At 43.0% G+C, this 19,442-nt stretch overlaps 1 protein-coding gene across 1 annotated transcript in view; it reads left to right on the forward strand.

Annotated features, from left to right (window-relative positions):
- myo6a (myosin VIa) overlaps positions 1–19,442 on the forward strand; it is a 126,894-nt gene that overhangs the window by 82,345 nt on the left and 25,107 nt on the right. Inside the window, 8 exon segments of the mRNA XM_066676814.1 lie at positions 684–777; positions 1,590–1,720; positions 4,062–4,139; positions 5,328–5,457; positions 6,492–6,582; positions 10,616–10,766; positions 15,969–16,177; positions 18,716–18,794. Coding sequence (XP_066532911.1) covers positions 684–777; positions 1,590–1,720; positions 4,062–4,139; positions 5,328–5,457; positions 6,492–6,582; positions 10,616–10,766; positions 15,969–16,177; positions 18,716–18,794 — 963 coding nt within the window.

A 19,442-nucleotide genomic window follows, 5' to 3' on the forward strand; every position in this document is an offset into this window, starting at 1 on the left:
TGTGTCTGCGTGGGTTTCCTCCGGGTGACTGTCTGTGAGGAGTGTGGTGTGTTCTCTCTGTGTCTGCGTGGGTTTCCTCTGGGTGACTGTCTGTGAGGAGTGTGGTGTGTTCTCCCTGTGTCTGCGTGGGTTTCCTCCGGGTGACTGTCTGTGAGGAGTGTGGTGTGTTCTCTCTGTGTCCGCGTGGGTTTTCTTCCGGGTGATTGTCTGTGAGGAGTGTGGTGTGTTCTCCCTGTGTCTGCGTGGGTTTCCTCCGGGTGACTGTCTGTGAGGAGTGTGGTGTGTTCTTCCTGTGTCTGCGTGGGTTTCCTCCGGGTGACTGTCTGTGAGGATAAGATAATGGATATGAGCTTACAGATGAATGAATGAATAATGCTTATTTTGTTTTAGGCCCTGTGTTAGCGTAGTCAGTCTGTGAAGGGTGTAGTCAAAATGTAGGCAATCAGACAGGACAATTAGTTCATGACTAGCTGAGAACAGTACAGGCTGGACGATTGATCAAGGCTGTGTCAGCATGACTGTTCTTCTTTAACTATATTTGCATGACCTATTATTAAGGTCTGTTTAGCCTGTGGGTTTGGTTAATACGGCTCCACCGTGCTTTGCCCGACTGTGCTGATAACTGTAATTGCCACTGATTGGCTTTAATTCAGCTCTGTTTTGGTTTTCGTGGCCGGCTCCAGGGCTCCAGTTTTATCCGCTGTGTGAAGCCCAATCTGAAGATGGTCAGCCACCAGTTTGAAGGCACTCAGATCCTCTCTCAGCTCCAGTGCTCAGGTCAGTGCTTCTTCACAAACACTCATTTAGATACACCTCAATTTACACACACACACAATCACACAGACCCTCTATTAGTGATGAGTCAATAAGACCGTTTCCTGCTCTACCACACAGTGTCATCTCATTAGCTGACTTTATTTATTAATTAAGCGCTTTTCTTTATCGGCTGACACTGGTTACTCTTTGACTTTGGGAGGCGATGCCCTTTAGATGACACACGTTTAGGATAATGACCATGTCTCATCGCAAACTGAATAGCTTCATTATCTGCAAATTAAACCCTCCTTCTGCAGTTTTTGTGAATTGATTTTCGTACATTGGAGTTGCCGTAGGCGCGTCGTTCACCGGAGTTGATTTTGATCTCTGCTTTAAGCGCACCAGGCCTGTTTCATTGGAATGCGCAGATAGACCAGGCAGATATCGATTCCATTAAATTCCATTTACCACAGCTTGGTTAACATCCTCATACACTGGGATGTGTTGTTGTAAATAAAATCTCTCTTGTCCCTTGTGAGATACTATTGGAGCTAAGAGCAGCTGTGTTTTGGAGATTTGGGGACATTACAAACGGACTCTTATAGAACAGTACATGTGTAACAGTGCTGACCCAGGATCAGTTTTCGTAATTTGGCGTACTAAAGAGATTTATTTAGTAATATGCTTATGTCTGGTGGTTTTTGCCTGTATGCGTTATCCATATATATATGTAGTGAAGTGATCTAACTGAATCTAACCAGGGGGCACTGAGAGAAGATGTAGTCTCTGAGTGTTCGAGGGGTTTAATGTGAGTGTATTGTGCTGTTTTTCAGGGATGGTGTCTGTGCTGGACCTGATGCAGGGAGGGTTCCCTTCCCGAGCTCCATTCCATGAGCTCTACAACATGTATAAACAGTACATGCCCCCCAAACTGACGCGCCTGGACCCTCGACTCTTCTGTAAGGTCGGTGCCCAGATGCAGTTTTCCCTGCTGTGCTCTAAAATTGTACATTTGTTCTCTCTGTGTCCGCGTGGGTTTCCTTCGGGTGACTGTCTGTGAGGAGTGTGGTGTGTTCTCCCTGTGTCCGCGTGGGTTTCCTCCAGGTGACTGTCTGTGAGGAGTGTGGTGTGTTCTCCCTGTGTCTAAGTGGGTTTCCTCCGGGTGACTGTCTGTGAGGAGTGTGGTGTGTTCTCCCTGTGTCTGAGTGGGTTTCCTCCGGGTGACTGTCTGTGAGGAGTGTGGTGTGTTCTCTCTGTGTCCGCGTGGGTTTCCTCCAGGTGACTGTCTGTGAGGAGTGTGGTGTGTTCTCCCTGTGTCCGCGTGGGTTTCCTCCGGGTGACTGTCTGTGAGGAGTGTGGTGTGTTCTCCCTGTGTCTGAGTGGGTTTCCTCCGGGTGACTGTCTGTGAGGAGTGTGGTGTGTTCTCCCTGTGTCTGAGTGGGTTTCCTCCTGGTGACTGTCTGTGAGGAGTGTGGTGTGTTCTCCCTGATTCTGCGTGGGTTTCCTCCGGGTGACTGTCTGTGAGGAGTGTGGTGTGTTCTCCCTGTGTCTGCGTGGGTTTCCTCCGGGTGACTGTCTGTGAGGAGTGTGGTGTGTTCTCCCTGTGTCTGAGTGGGTTTCCTCCGGGTGACTGTCTGTGAGGAGTGTGGTGTGTTCTCCCTGTGTCTGAGTGGGTTTCCTCCTGGTGACTGTCTGTGAGGAGTGTGGTGTGTTCTCCCTGTGTCTGCGTGGGTTTCCTCCGGGTGACTGTCTGTGAGGAGTGTGGTGTGTTCTCCCTGTGTCTGCGTGGGTTTCCTCCGGGTGACTGTCTGTGAGGAGTGTGGTGTGTTCTCCCTGTGTCTGCGTGGGTTTCCTCTGGGTGACTGTCTGTGAGGAGTGTGGTGTGTTCTCCCTGTGTCTGCGTGGGTTTCCTCCGGGTGCTCCGGTTTGCTCCCACGGTCCAAAAACACATGTTAATAGGTGGATTTCCGACTCAAAAGTGTCCGTAGGTGTGAATGTGTGAGTGTGTGTTGCCCTGTGATGGACTGGCGCCCCCTCCAGGGTGTATTCCCGCCTTGCACCCAATGATTCCAGGTAAGCTCTGGACCCACCGCGACCCTGAACTGGATAAGCGTTACAGACAATGGATGAATGTCTTTGTTTGTATTTAATTCTACAATTTCCCAACCTCTTTCAAAAAGGCTGTTTTTTATTCCTACACTTTAGTACACTCGCACAAATGCATTCCTTTTCCAAAACATCTCTTATAACTTCAGTGTGAATGGCTAGGGATGAGCCTCTGTAGAACGGACAAGCCGCTGTGTTAATGCATTTTATTTTTGTAACAATAACACCGAAGCAATTCAGAACAGGTTTAGCTTTCCTGTGTGGACGGTATGAAGTAAGGAAATGGATAAATGGGATAAAGGGTAAACTGTGCGAATACGAGTTCCTTTAAACTTTTTTTTGTTTTGTTTTGTCAAAACACAGCTGTAGTGTTGTATGAATGCTATTCAGTTCTGCATTGCATTGATGAAAACTGTATTTGCGCCACTGAACGCTCTTCTCAGCCTGTCATAAACCCAAGAGTAGCCAAGGACAAATCTTTTGTCGTTTAGAGTCAGACACACAATGTAAATGTATCTGCAGGATTCACATCCAAAATGCCACTTGCCCTCTACATTCTCACATTAACCTAGACACAAACTAAATAAAAATCATCATTTAAAAAAGAGAACTATGACAATATATTTAGCATTTTTCATTCACAAATTAAGAATCTAACTATAATATAAAAGAGTTATAAATGACCTGTTTTTTCTGGTTTGAAAATAGAACATCACAAGAATAAAACAGGAAAATGCTTGCTGTTGTCAGGGACACTGCGCTTGAAGAACGATTCTTTGAGAGTCGACTCCTCTTCACTATCAATGTGTGCTTTGACTTAGTGGCAGTGAGTTCTTTGTGGGGTGTGTAAAGTGATTTCAGAGTGTGGTTCTGAGTCGTTTGAGCAGGAGCTTTGAACAGAGCTTCTGTTTAAAGTAAATATAGTTCATGGAATCGACTCCCAAAGAATCACTACAGCTAGTGTCTAGGAGTCAGTATTTTTTAAATTTATATTTATTTATTTGAGGTGCTGTGTTTGCAGTTTGAAAAGAAGCAGTGGCTGGTTTCATTTGTGTGATTAGTGACATTGTGTGTGAATGGGAGAGTCTTAGCTATGGTGATGACTTATTGTGGAGAAAATAGAGTTAAATAAAAGGAAGATAATGACTGTAATCTTTGTTCATTTAAAGATGCTTTTTCCTTTCTCTTCTCTTCTGCAGGCCTTGTTCAAAGCTCTGGGTCTGAATGAGAACGACTACAAGTTTGGTCTCACGCGAGTCTTCTTCCGACCCGGCAAGGTGAGACACTCTTAAGGCTTGCCATGGAGGTCTGCGTGAGAGATGGAGGCCTTCAGCTGAGAGGAACAGGAGTTAGTGATGCTCTCAGAGAGCGATGATGAGAAAGCAATTAGCCGTGGACAGTAAAGCGCAGCTAACAGATGGCATTTTCATTTCTGATGAATGAATAATTTACCTGAGCTGAGGACATGGTAAAGGCGGTTACTTTGGGGACAAGGGGAAGTGGAATTTCTGAAAATGTCAGACGTGAGTGACACAATCAGCTTAGAGACTGGAAATTAGAAAATTAACTGTTAAACTCCCATCTTTTTTAAACAGATATAATTAGTCTGTAGCTGCTTTTCTACAGAAGCTTATGATGATGTAGTCCATTTACCATTAGGACACATTCAGGCCTTCAAACAGGCCTCAACTCTTTGGCTTGCTTTCTTTCCTTGTTTTTTTTTTTTTCTTTCTTTTTGTATTTTTCCTTCTTTTTTCATTTTCTTTCTTTTTATTTTTTATGTATATATATATATTTTTTTGTATTTTTCATTCATTCATTTTCTTCTTTTTTCTTTCTTTACCATTGATCCTTATTTTCTTTTTTCTTTTTGTATTTTGTTTTTGATGTATTTTTTCTTTCTTTTTGTATTTTTCCTTCTTTCTTTTTTTTTTCATTTTCTTTCTTTTTATTTTTTATGTATTTTTTTCTTTTTGTAGTTTTCATTCATTCATTTTTTTTCCTTTTTTTCATTCTTTACCTTTGATCCTTATTTTCTTTTTTCTTTTTGTATTTTCTTTTTGATGTACTTTTTCTTTCTTTTTGTATTTTTACTTCTTTCTTTCTCTTTTTCATTTTCTTTCTTATTTTTTATGTATTTTTTTCTTTTTGTATTTTTCATTCATTCTTTTTCTTCCTTTTTTTCATTCTTTACCGTTGATCCTTATTTTCTTTCTTTCTTTTTGATGTATTTTTCTTTTTCTTTTTTATTATCTTTCTTTCTTATTTTTTATGTATTTTTTTTCTTTCTGTATTTTTCATTTTTTTTCTTTCTTTCTTTCCTTCTTTACCTTCGATCCTTATTTTCTTTCTTTGTTTCTTTTTGTATTTTCTTTTTTCGTTTTCTTTTTGTATTGTCTTCTTTCTTTCTTTCTTTCTTTCTTTCCCTTGTTTTTGACTGTGTGTGTGTGTGTGTTCCACATCAGTTTGCGGAGTTTGATCAGATAATGAAGTCTGATCCGGATCACTTGGCTGAGCTGGTGAAGAAGGTCAACAAATGGCTGATCCACAGTCGCTGGAAGAAGGTCCAGTGGTGTGCTCTGTCTGTCATCAAATGTGAGGAGCACACTTTTTCTCTTCACACACGCTTTTATCAACACAACAGCTCCACCGTTCTGACACACTCAACAGTAACCACCTTCAGGACGTGCTTTTCCAGCTGTAAACAGCCCATTCACTGGGAAAGTGCCAGAACATGTACACATTTGTATCTTACAGACTGTTATGCTTAGGGCTGTTTAAATCAACTGCTGGTTTATAGCTTACAGTCCATTCCCCATCAGTTTAACATTCAGAGTCCATGTTTATGATCACAGATGGTCCTAAAGCACTTTTACAGCACTTTTATGCGTTGCATCTCTGAGGTCTTTGAGCTTGTCTGTCTTTAAGAGGTCTTTCATGTTTAGTTTGCGTCTCCATTTCTGGGGCACACTTTAATTTTGAGGAAATTAAGAAATAAATGTGGGTAAGTTCCAAACCTTGGCTTTCAGTTTTGTTTCAGGGTTGTTATATCACAGTCTTTGTTCCATCAGTGCTGTACATCTCTGTCTTAGCCCCTTAGCCACGACTCATTAGCATTCATTGAGTCATATTAGTTTAGATGATTGCCTAATGACCTGGAAAAGTTTGATTAAAGTCTCTAGCCCCAAGTCTTTTTCAGCTGTGTGTGCAGAACCCTCTCATCTTCTTCCGTCAGCGTTTAAAACGTGTTCTCTATCGATCCTTTTGTTTTAGAAAGTTTGGGTGCGGCCATTCAAGCGGCTCTAGGCTCCGTTTGCAGGATAATTTTTCTGCCCCATTCAACAAAACAGTGAGGGAGCTTTGTCTTCAGATTCCCAGTGTGCAGAGGCACACACACAAACACACACACACTCACACACAATTACAAGTACAAAGTCTAGTTTGTGAGTGTTCCACGTCCATTGTCCGTACACAGACATCCTAACGATAAAGACTCATGTGGCATTGTCAGCGTCTCTTCCCTTCACTGCCTCCGATTCTGAAACTCGACTCCAGCGTTTGTTTGGCCTTGGAAGTTATTGACTTGTCTTACTCTTTTCTTTTTCTTTCTCTGTCTTTCTGCTTTCCAGTGAAGAATAAGATACTGTATAGGGCAAGTGCCTGTATCAAGATGCAGAAGACTGTTCGCATGTGGCTGTGCAAACGGAAACACAAACCTCGGTGAGTTTCCCAGCTTCTCTGGACGAATACAAATGAACACATGAACTTTTCTTTCCTTGGATAGCCATCACCCAGCCGTTATTTTACCTCCCCTTTTATTAAAGATGACTAGGTAGTACTTATTCCTTAATATTCCATCTTCAAAATCATGATGCTTCACTGACCTGTAAAGGAGGAATAGAGCCCCTGTTGCTACACTGGGCTCAGCACTGCAGAAACTGCACTATGTAAGGGTAGGAGCCACCCTACCACTCCCCCAGTTCAAGAACAGTGCTGTAAAAGTGAATTACGTTCTTTTAAAACAGTAAGCTGTATTTCCTACCAAACATTAGCCAACCGTATTTAGGACAATGATTATAATATACATTCATTCATTCATTGTCTGTAACCCTTATCCAGTTCAGGGTCGCGGTGGCTCCAGAGCCTACCTGGAATCATTGGGCACAAGGCGGGAATACACCCTGGAGGGGGCGCCAGTCCTTCACAGGGCGACTATAATATACATATAATAAATAAAATTAAGATACAAAAGATGAAGAATCAGATTGCTTTGTGGTTCCTGATGGATATAGTTTAGCTCCATAGAGCGGGTCCCTCACATGAGGGCTGCCATATTTAAAGGCTACGCACCAGCGATATGAAAGTGTCAAACAAAGAATTTGAGTTCCTAACTTGTGTTTATTGATAGTCAGAAAACATGTTATTTCTTACTAATTGAAGGAATAAGGTTTAAAAGACCGTTGCCCCCCCCCCCCCCCCCAACGGTGTTGGGAAACTCTAATAGGCGTCTTGCCTGTGACGTAGATGGTGGACAACACTCTAGAAGCTGCACTTAATTTAATGCAAAATGACGAAAAGGTGTGTTGTTTTTGGCTGCAATCATTCAATGTACAGTGGGACATCTGTGAACAAATGGCCCAAAGATCCCAAAATATCCAGAAAATGGACTAAATTTGTCCACTTTAAACGGGCACTTTGGAAAGGACCATCCGCTCACTCCGTTATCTGTAGCTCATTTCACTGGCGCTTTTCCAACAATATGGGCATGTAAGGACACCAACGAAAGGTGTTCAAGAGCCTCTGTAACATGGAGGTAAACAGGGTAAGGACACTCACTTCGCCTGTTTTAGTTGGTGTTAGTTAACGTTAGCTTGACTCGCTAAACTCGGTGTCTCAGATTATACTCGGCTACGTAGCTGCATTACGGAGGTTTATAGTGTCGGATGAATTCGAGTTCGACTTCGATCACATTTAAAAGAATAACGGTACCTCTACATTTGAGTGTAGCTTATTGCTAGGCTATTGTCATGAATAATGTTGGTTATTTAGCTAGATACTGTCATAACAGTCAGTCATAACGGTGTTTTACCGCGGCGTTGTTCAGCTGTTGTCCACCAGTGACGTCACGGTCGCGTTCGAGAATTTCCGTAGGAGGTTTTTCCGTCAATTTAATAAAATTGTCAGTTTTAAAGTAAATTAAGCTGCTATTTTCATTTTAATTCATACTTATATCTGCCAGTAACTACAATAATGTGGAATACTCATGGAGGTCCATTAAGTGGTGCTTAGCCTTTAAAATACATTTAGTGTTTCTGATACATCCAGGTTTCTAGGTGTCAGTATTGAGGCTGTTTTCTATGATGAAGGAAACTGGCGAAAATCACTTATTGTGCCTTTAAATATTCTGTACTGTCGCTGAATGAATGTTTGTATCTTGAATATTTGTTAGTTTGTGTATTTTGACATGGTTTTATGTCACAGACAAAAAGAAACAATTTAAAATGACTAGGGAATGTATACAACTTCACCTAATGTGGGGTTCCTACCCAAGCCGGGAACTAAACCCCAGCGTGCAGTGTGGAAGCAGTGTTACCCACTACACTATAACACAACTCGCAGCTGATGCGTTCTCGCCGCAGTAACAAGCGCTGGGTCATTGACTGGGACAGCGCTTCACCAGCGAATCGTCAGGCCCCACTAAACACAGTTGTTTGTAAATGCTTCTGTAGTGTCAAGCAGTGACAGAGGCTGAAAGTGGCACAGCACTTTGGATGCTCTACCCGTCGTCCACACCTGCTGTAACAGGCTACGTTTGTTAACACTGAGAGTTGACGTTCATTGCTTTGTGCTGGGCATGTTTTAGGGATGCCTTGTCTGCTGTGGGATGTTAGAGTTAGGGGACCGTTTTCCTGAACAGTTTAGTCGGTGAATTGCTGTAAATGTGTAAATGTTGCTCTGCTGTTGGCTATATTCTGAGTGCCTTGGACCACTGCTGTACATCTGCCATAGATTCTCAGCCCGTGTTTGTTTTTATTTGTGATTCTCTGGACCCAGGCCTGGACTGTAACAGTGTGAGGAGGCGTTGTTTTGTTTGTTGCAGAATGTATAAACAAACCTCTGATCACCAAATTGGATCTATCCATTTAAGCAAGCTAGTGATGTATATAGTGTAATGTGATAGGAATGCTCCTGTACATTGGCTGGAACAGTTGTACCCTGCACTGAAAGTACAGCCAAAAAATGCTGATGCTAACTTTACGAGTGATGAATGTATGCATGTAAATAATTTTTTAGAACTTTATATTGTTTATCTAGCTCTCTTAGCTTGTTGTGAAAAGCAGGAACGTGCTACGGTTAGTTTCATAGCCCCAGGGGGGCGTGGGGTTGTGGGTTCAATCTCCACCTTAGGTCACGGTCTGTGACAAGCTTGGTGTCTTCGCCCTGTGTCTGTATGGGTTTTCTCTTGGTGCTTCAGTGACTGGCACCCAGTCCAGGGTGTGTTCTTGCCTTGCAACCAATGATTCCGAATCTGCTCAGGACCCAGCATGACCCTGAACTAAATGTATTTGTTATATAACATACATAACATAACTCTGGGGCGGCACGGTGGTGCAGCAGGTAGGTGTCGCACTCACACAGCTCCAGGGGCCTGGAGGTTGTGGGTTCGATTCCCACTCCGGGTGACTGTCTGTGAGGAGTGTGGTGTGTTCTCCCTGTGTTTGCGTGGGTTTCCTCCGGGTGACTGTCTGTGAGGAGTTGGTGTGTTCTCCCTGTGTCTGCGTGGGTTTCCTCCGGGTGCTCCGGTTTCCTCCCACAGTCCAAAAACACACATCGGTAGGTGGATTGGTGACTCAAAAGTGTCCGTAGGTGTGAGTGAATGTGTGAGTGTTTCCCTGTGATGGACTGGCGCCCCCTCCAGGGTGTGTTCCCGCCTTGCGCCCAATGATTCCAGGTAGGCTCAGGACCCACCGCGACCCTGAACTGGACAAGGGTTACAGATAATGAACATAACTCTGGAATTATGAAAGTATAATACGATAATAAAGAAATATGACAATAATAACTGTAGCCCTCTGAAGGTTGAAATGAACTATTTTGCACCTGTTGCGTATTGGATATCACGTCAGAAACATGGCAATTTCTAAACGTTTTCAAACACTTCATTATTATGGGAGCCGCTAAGGAGGCGTTGCTTTGTCCAGCTGCTCAAATGTTTCCCTTTGTAAAGGATTAAATAAAGATTTTGCGTGGAACACTTTTCTAAATTAACTGAAGGATTTTACATGGAAAATGCAAAGTCAGGAAGAGCTGAAACTTCCACAGTTGTATGCAGCACTGAAATGACTTTAGAATTTTTCAGGCTTTGTTAAATTGCTGATATTAAATACATACAGTAAAGTTAATGACAGTTATTATCATGGCTGCGGGACCCATCATTTAATGGGAAGTCGCGCAGGGAGCGGTAGCTTATATGTAAATTGGAAACTCTCTCATTTTGACACGCAAGAGTGATATTAATGACATTACAGTGTAATGTAAATATTAAAGGTGTGGAATTTAACCAGTTGCCTTGATGAGGCGTAGTGAAATGATTCGAAGTCATTTAACTCCAGGTCTGTTTTTGCAAATGGTTAAACTCCTGAAGTCCACAGAGGATTAAAGCCATCACCTGAGGTCACCGGTGGGCCGGAATTGGATGTATGCTTAGATTAGGTGTTTGATTAAAGTGTGTGTGTCTGTGTGTGTCCTTCAGCATCGACGGCCTGGTGAAGGTGAGGAACCTGAAGAAGCGAATGGGAACGTTCAATGAAGTGGTGTCCAGCCTCAAGGAAGGGAAACAAGAAATGAGTAAACAGATCCATGATCTGGACGCATCTATTGACACCCTCATGCTGAAGATCAAGGTGTGTGTCTCAATGAATATAGCTACTTTATGGTGCATTCAACTGCATAATTCAAATAGCTGAGAACTTGTTATAATCTTGACTTTATTCATTGCAAATGGACTAATGATTAAAGTCCTATCTTGAGAATTATATCAATTCCCACACGTTTTATCCCTTGTTAAGATGTCAACACTCAAATGCAATCAACAAACCTGGTGACGAAAGCTAAGGAGAAAAGATACGTTTTAAGAAGTGAGTGTGTGTGCCTGTCTAACGTACAGGGGCAAACTGTTCCCTAACTTAGGGGCCGCTACAGCAAAAGCACGGTCCCCTCTAACCTTCACATATTATTTAAATTAAAGCTACTCTTTATACCAAGCTAAATTTGCTAAGAATTGGGAGATGGCGCTCTTTTTGTTTACAACAACACTAAGAGAAAATGTGGTTTCAATTCTGATTTTGAATCATAAATGCAAAAAACAATCTGATGTATATAAGTTGATAAAATTATGTAAATATTACTTTACAAAAGACAGTCGTTATTTTGTGTTGTCAGGTTTTAAAACGCATAATAATGTGATTTCATAAAAACATAGTAGGGCAGGACTGTGATGCTGAAGGTAGTATTGATACCAATCGACTCCAGGGCCCTGGGTTCAACCCCTGCCTCGGCTCACTGTCTGTGAGGAATGTGATGTGTTCTCCCTGTGTCCAAGTGGGTTTCCGCCTACAGTCTAAGGTGGATCAGCTGTGTGAATCTTTCCACAATTGTCACAGTTGTGAGTGACTGTTATACTGTGTAATGGAACCAGATTGTATGTCATTTACACTTCTTTTATAAAGTGTCAGTTATCGTAAGTTATCATACACTGTATATTCATTATGGACATGGTACTCTATCAAGTGCTACCACACAGGTTTTTGCAGGTGTTTTTTAAGTGGAAAGAACATTCAAATTAAACCCGTGTGCGTCCAGCCAGGTGGTCAGTCCTTCACCTCTTGGTATGACCACACTGGACAGCCCTGCAGCTGTCTGTCGAATCTGAAAGAGCGCAATTTGAAGGCTTTGCTCTATTTGACGAGCAGACAGCAGAGTTGGGACGTAATTAAGCTCGACCTCTGCCAGATGCCGAGTGATTAGAGGCTTAGAGATGAAGTGAGGGGCGAAGATGACGAAGAAGATGCAGAAGGAGCTTCACTCAAGTAATTAAACTCAACAAGCTTCTAAGCTGTTGCAACAAAAGTAGGGTATTGCTGTATATATATTGCCTGCAGTGTACATCGTTAATTCCAGCCATTTTTTTGAGTGTACAACTACATCTGGGCTTGTCGGGGAGTGGGAGTAAAAAGTAGGACATTGGGGAAAGTCAGAGTTTCTATGACAGAAACCTATTTAATGTTGTTAATAGTTTTTTGTTCAAAACTGCAGCTGGAGTCGCTTGCCAGTTTTGACATACGGTGTCTTACCGTCAGAGAGAATTTGGACTGAAATCCCACTCTGCAGTAACAAAGCCTCTCATCTAAAGGCTGGACTAACCTTTGCTCCAAAGTTTACTGTAGAGACCAGAGCAAGTTTAAACAGATGGAAACAGTTTGAATATTTGGGTTCATGGTTTGCGAGAGGTTTTCGGTTTCCTCAGCAGGAGCTAATGTTTATCAGAACCTAATTCAGCACCATGTGGTTTAATATTTGAGACGCATCTCCCATTCAGTCAGCAATTTTTATGCAATATAACGCCCCTAATCTCACCGCAAAAGGGGTAAACCACTTCCTTAAAGCTGTTAACATTGAAATAATGAGATGCCAAGCCCAGAGTCCTGATTTGAACTCAATTGAGGAACTGTAGAAGATAATTGGCTAAAAACCCCACTACAATTACCAAGCGATGGAAGAGAGTGGTGGAGGAGTGTGACAGAATCAAACCATAGAGGAGTGAGAAATTGCTGATGTCTTGTGTGTAGTATTAAAAATGACTATTTTTTATATTTTATTCAAGAAAAAAATAACCTAAAAAATGAAGTAGTGAGAAAAATGTATTCATCACTGCATTCGTTTTTGGGCTCCATCAGAAAAAAGCACTGCAAGAGCATGTGCAGATATTTGTTCTGTTCTTGAGGATAATATTGTGTCCAAATGTATGTGAGAGTGTGAGTTTTGTTTTAGAAGATTGACAGATGGTGATTCGGATGTAAGCGATCGTGAATGTAGTGTCTTAATACTGTAGTTTTAGGGAGGTGTTTTTGTATTTATTTTTAACTGAAATGACAGTTGTGATATTTAATACTATGCAACCAACAAAAACAAGAGAAAGAAATTACAAAAGAGCAGGAGAATTTTTCAATTACAATTATAAATCACACAAAAGTTGTTCTCCAATTTTGATCTCTACTGTAGGAGGGGTGCACGCCACAAGCCAACTGACCACAGATCTGCCAATTTATTATTCTGATTTACATTTTTTTCATGGCAGGTTTGTGACGTGAATAATGTGGGCTTAAAAAGGCTAAGACAAAATCTGTTGATGTTTTTCAATTTTTTTTAAATTTCATTTTTCTGAAATCTGAAAATACCTCCGCTTCACATAACCCTTTCAATATAACATCCGAGTATAGCCCTATACTTTAATTCCATCTGAATAGAATAGAGGGCGGCACGGTGGTGCAGCAGATAGGTGTCGCAGTTACCCAGCTCCAGGGACCTGAAGGTTGTGGGTTTGAGTCCCGCTCCGGGTGACTGTCTGTGAAGAGTGTGGTGTGTTCTCCCTGTGTCTGCGTGGGTTTCTTCCGGGTGACTGTCTGTGAGGAGTGTGGTGTGTTCTCCCTGTGTCTGCGTGGGTTTCCTCCGGGTGACTGTCTGTGAGGAGTGTGGTGTGTTCTCCCTGTGTCTGTGTGGGTTTCCTCCGGGTGACTGTCTGTGAGGAGTGTGGTGTGTTCTCCCTGTGTCTGCGTGGGTTTCTTCCTGGTGACTGTCTGTGAGGAGTGTGGTGTGTTCTCCCTGTGTCTGTGTGGGTTTCCTCCGGGTGACTGTCTGTGAGGAGTGTGCTGTGTTCTCCCTGTGTCTGCGTGGGTTTCCTCTGGGTGACTGTCTGTGAGGAGTGTGGTGTGTTCTCCCTGTGTCTGCGTGGGTTTCCTCTGGGTGACTGTCTGTGAGGAGTGTGGTGTGTTCTCCCTGTGTCTGCGTGGGTTTCCTCTGGGTGACTGTCTGTGAGGAGTGTGGTGTGTTCTCTCTGTGTCTGCATGGGTTTCCTCCGGGTGCTCCGGTTTCCTCCCACAGTCCAAAAACACACGTGGCTAGGTGGATTGGTGACCGTAGGTGTGAATGTCAGTGTGTGTGTGTGTGTGTGTGTTGCTCTGTGAAGGACTTGCGCCCCTTCCAGAATGTATTCCCGCCTTGCGCCCAATGATTCCAGTTAGGCTCTGGACCCACCGCGACCCTGAACTGGATAAGTGGTTACGGATGAATGAATGAAATAATGAGTAGAATAGACCATTTCAGTTTCAGGAGCCTTTTACTGACTGTAAAACAAGTAGTAAAAATGACCCAAGGTAATATTAATCCCGCCCGAATTGAAATATAGGATAACATAGCGTCATATCCCGGATAAAAGAAGGGTTTTCTTGAGAATGTAGGAGGTGTTTAGTGATGAAATATACGGTTTAAGTAAAAGCTCAGCAGCTGAACGACGCACCACGCTCAAGTCCACAAAACGACTTGTAGATATGTTGTGTCCACGCTACTAGCCTGCATGCGTGTTATGAACGTGTCGTTACCATTAAACAGTTTATAATATCGGTTATAATAACTGTGTGAAGGTTTGGTAAAGTTTTTGCCACCTTCTTGTCTGTTATCTGTTATGAAGGACTAGAAGATAGTCGTTGAGGGCTGTATGTTTTTGGTGGGAGGGCTGATCTCAGAACAGTAGTGACAGTCTAAAAACTTCAGTAGTTCTACTGTGCCTGATCCACACTGTGTGTCGGCAGTGCGTGAATCCAGTAGCCCCTCCCATCTCATCCAGTGTGAATCCACCATAAACATGACTGACATCTTGTGGAAAAGTTACATTACCCCAGCTCCCCACGTAATACTGATTCCGTCTGAATAGGGCTTGTGACATATAATTTAAAGCCTATATAGAGTGTCCTCCTGGAATTGTTGCTGCCACTTATTAATATTTTATTGATGTTATTATTTTTTATTCCTCCTGGGTCCGTGCAGATGTTATACAATAAGAACTGGTAACCAAGCCAATGCACAGTTGAAATCCGTCTGTTTTTCCACCCCAATTCAGAATCGGGCTGAAATTCACTGTAGGTGAAGTGTTTTTACTGACAGTAGTACGCTCCCTGCTGAGAAAAATAAACAACTCAGGCATCCTGAGAGGTTTCTGCAGTGAAGTATATAAAAAGAGCAGTGGAGAAACGTGGAGAGAAGACTATGAGAAGGTCGGGAACTCGATGTAATCTCTGACCTTGATTAAGTAAAGCGAGTATTATGCGTATGGCATATATTATAAAGCGTGACATATATCCAGCACGGACTCTGAGATGTCGCTGCAACTCTGAGACGCGTCGAAGGCTGCCATCTCGGCAGCTGCTGATGCATATTAAGCAGCTCTCGCATCTGCGTCTCATTGGCCACAGATTCTGATATTCAAATCGATACCATTGAGTGTTAAGTAACCATGACTGGCGCCCAAATTGGAGGCCGGCACGAATACCTTAAATGCTCATGTGTATGGATGAGGAGGCTAATGAGGGAGGGAGGATCTGAGACTGGATGAGGTCAGGTTTTTGGAGAGAATTTGGAGAACAGAGTGGCGTTAGATCTTGCTGCTGCAGTAGAAGAGGAGTGGTGTACCTGATTTCTCAGGAACTGGCCTCCAGTGGCGTCTCTGGAGACCGGCTTTTTATCTTTAATTCACCGCAGTGCCTCGTCTCCTGAAGAGTGGAGAACTTTGCAGTGAAAAGAAGACGGCCTCGCGTTTGACTCCTTGCCTTTTTTTATGTTTGTTTGTTGTTTTCCTGTTTCCTTTTGTCCTTTCCCTGAATGTTTGCTGATGTTGCTACACTATGCTTCTCAGAAACTGAGAATATCAGAAGTAGTTTGCCCTCTCTCTCTCTCTCTCTCTCTCTCTGCAATAGGCTTTACTGTAGATGTAGGAACCACGCTGTGAGTACTGTCTCTTACTATTATTTCCGTGTTTACGTCTGTGTTCCCAGAGCACCATCGTGACCCGCATAGAGATCGATCACGAGCACCAGGCACTGGTCAGCCGCTCACAACAACTGCTGAGCACCATGCAAAAGCAGAAACAGGAGGAGGAGGAGAGAGAAAGACTGCGCCGCATCCAGGAGGAGATGGAGAAAGAGAGGAAGAGGAGAGAAGAGGAGGAGAGACGCCGCAAGCAGGAGGAGGAGGACAGACGCCTGTAAGAACAAGCAGGGATCTACACATATGAAAGAGAAAGTAGAGAAAAATATTGATAGACAGGCCTAGATCAGTGATTAAACAACTATAAATAGCTGACCCCAGATCAGTGGATAAAAAATGCTGAAATATAAATATAGAAAAATGAATGAACTGGAAAAGAGACAGAAAGGTAGGAGAAATTTCTACATGGTGGACCAACGGGGTAAGTGTGTCTAACAGAGTGGACAGTGAGTGGACGCAGTGTTAAAAACTCCAGCAGCACTGCTGTGTCTGATCCACTCCTCCCAATGGAATACACACTGTAATTGTAGAACTGCATCAGATCGATGGGAGACTTAACCCAGACAGAAAAGCAGGTAGAGAAATAGGTGGATGAGACAGTTGTAGGACGGACAGACTGAGAAGGACTCACTTGGCATGCTCCGTCATCACTGTCCTCCGTTAATGGCTCATAAAGTCTTTATCAGGGCCCCCAGCCTTGTGGCTCCGTCTCCAATCAGTGGCTCTTAATGCCGGCCGTTTGGGATGTGGCCAGGGCTCCTTCTGATCGAGGGCCAAGTGCACTCTTCTAGCACTCACCTTCCCCTCCGACCAAGGGCACAGCCCCCGCCACGGCACGAAGCTCGCAGTAATCGAGTCGCTGCAGTTGGAGCTCAGCCACATCAGGAGTTATTAATAAAGCCACGGAGCCCATAAAAGGCAGGCACAAAGAGCTAGCGAGGGGGAGTCGGAGGGGAGATGGGGAGAGCAAGAGAGCAGTGGGGAGACAGGGATGACATGACGCGATTGTGTTGGAGCTGACAGCCTTTGAAGTGTCTGAGGTGTGGAGTTATTGATTGGGGGATGTTCGCAGAAACGACTACTTCACCAGGCTGGACGTAAATGGCGCAACTCTGCCTTTCTCTTTCTTCTCTCTCTCTCTCTCTCTTTGACCTTGCTCATCCGTCAGCCCAGCTACGGAACAAAAGATCCCATCTCCATTATGTACAGTTCCTCCACTCTCCTTGTGTTCCCTCTGTTAACACTCGTTTACACACTCCCTCTCTCTCCCACACACTCATATTCTGTCTATTTTTTTGCTATCTCTTATCTTTTTTTTCTTCTGCTCTTTTGTTTCCTTCCTTTGCCCTCTCACTTTCTTCCTCCTTCCCTCCCCCCTTTCTCTTACACTTTTTGCTTCCTGTTGTTCTCTTCTTTCCTTTCCTCCTCTTAAATTCTTTCTCTCTCTCTCTCTCTCTCTCTCTCTCTCTCCCTCTCTCCCATCATCACTGTTTAACTGTAATCGGTCTGCTGTATTTGCTGGGCAGATGATTTGCACTTTTGCCAAAACTTGATGCAAATTGGGACGCTTTACAGAATTATGAAATAGGAGTTTGGAACATCGATGGGAAATTAATGAAAAAATGAAGCTCATGAGCTGATCACAGTTATTTTCTACAGCTGTTAGCTTTCACAAACATGCCTTTATTTCACAACAAAAAGAATATGAATAGAATTGAAACACAAGTCGGGTTTAATGCGAACAGCAAGCAAATTCCGACAGGTGCTGTAACACCTTTAGAGGGCAGCAGCGAGTGATTTTTGTTAATGACTTTAGAGGGTGATCGTGAGAAAGGTCTGTTTATGTAATGTTTGTTAACGCCGGCAGTTAGTCAGGTTGGTTTATATGAGTTTGAGCTGCTCTGTGGTCAGTTGAGAGCTAGGTATTGACAGCTAATGCGCAAGATAAACACTCATACTTTAATTATAGAAAAGCAGTGATACGGCAGCTGATTGTTATAAAAATTTAATAATAATGAAATAATGACAGACATAATCCAGTCTGTGACACGGAAGGTTGACAGTTCGAACCCCAAAACAGGCAGGAAATTAGGGGTGGGGGAAGTGAAGGAACAGAGCTGTCTCCTCCCTCAACATTCATTCATTCATCGTCTGTAACCACTTATCAGTTCAGTCTGAAGCCTACCCGGACTCACTGGGCGCAAAACTAAAGGGGGCGCCAGTCCTTCACAGGGCGACACACACTCACACTTACATCCGCTGATTCTAGCATGTTTTTCCACGTCTCAGTGCCTGTCACTATTAAACACTACTGACGTTGTTTGCTCTGTGTCTCTTAAATTCATCCAGTAAACGGTCTGTACTAGGGCGGGACAATAACTCAATATCAATATATATATCGCAATATAAAACGTTTCAATAACAACGATATGATTTTTAAGCACGCTTTCAGTATTTCAGTTTACGTTAATACTGCCGGTTATTACTCGGCACTGCCCTCAATTTTAAAGTTAGTTTTAAAATATTAACACGGACAAAGCCAAGAGGTTTATGTTTGATGGTGACGTCACCAGATTTTCAGTGGATTTTACATTGTTCATATCGATATCGGAAATATATCGTATCGACCAAAATGAAGAACTATATCGTGATATGAATTTGGACCGTATCGCCCAGCCCTAGCCTGTACTCATGGTCCTACGTGTAAACCGTCCTACATTGTCCTCTCTGTTTAATGTCCCCTTTTTTTATTTAGAAAAGTGGAAATGGAGCTGAAGAGGAAGCAGGAGGAAGAAGAGAGGAAGAAGAGAGAAGAGGAGGAGAGGAGATTGCAGGTGAGTTGATGTCTTCTGGACAGTAGTAGCCACGCTGGCTCAATCAGGGATGGATGAGGTGGGTTCTGCTGCCTCTTGATGTAATGTGAGACCAAGCCAGGCGGGATTTGAAAGGGGTGTTCTTTACTCATCTTTCTCCAATTGACTCATTTTGCTGTGTTTGGCTGCATTTGGTCATGTTTTACTTGACTCGTTATTGCGCATATGTTATAAACACATATGTGAGATGAGGTTAAGTTACCTGATGTTTTTACCTGAAATGCCCTTTCCTGTGGCTGTGTCTCTTTGTTTGGGATTGTATAGTATAGTGGGCAGCAACACTAGGGTCCTGTTCCCAGCCTGGGCAGGAACACCACAATTCAAACTTAAAAGACCTTGTGCTAGACTCCTAACTTTTGGATAAGAGCATCTTTCCAGTGACTTAAATATAAATGCATGTTTATGTAAATGTTAATATTGTAACAGGTTTAAAAAATGATGTGTGGAAGTATCGTGGCCTGTATGTGACCACACCCCATGGTGAAACGTATTACTAAAATGTTTTCAAATAGGAATCAGGGCTTTCTGTGTGTCACAGCCTTTTTTTCTGCTCCACAATTTCTCATTATAGAAATGTGAAAAGGGCTTTAAAAATACTCTCAAATTGAA

This window comes from Hoplias malabaricus, chromosome 7 (genome assembly GCF_029633855.1).
Source record: "Hoplias malabaricus isolate fHopMal1 chromosome 7, fHopMal1.hap1, whole genome shotgun sequence".
In the NCBI taxonomy this organism is placed as follows: domain Eukaryota; kingdom Metazoa; phylum Chordata; class Actinopteri; order Characiformes; family Erythrinidae; genus Hoplias; species Hoplias malabaricus.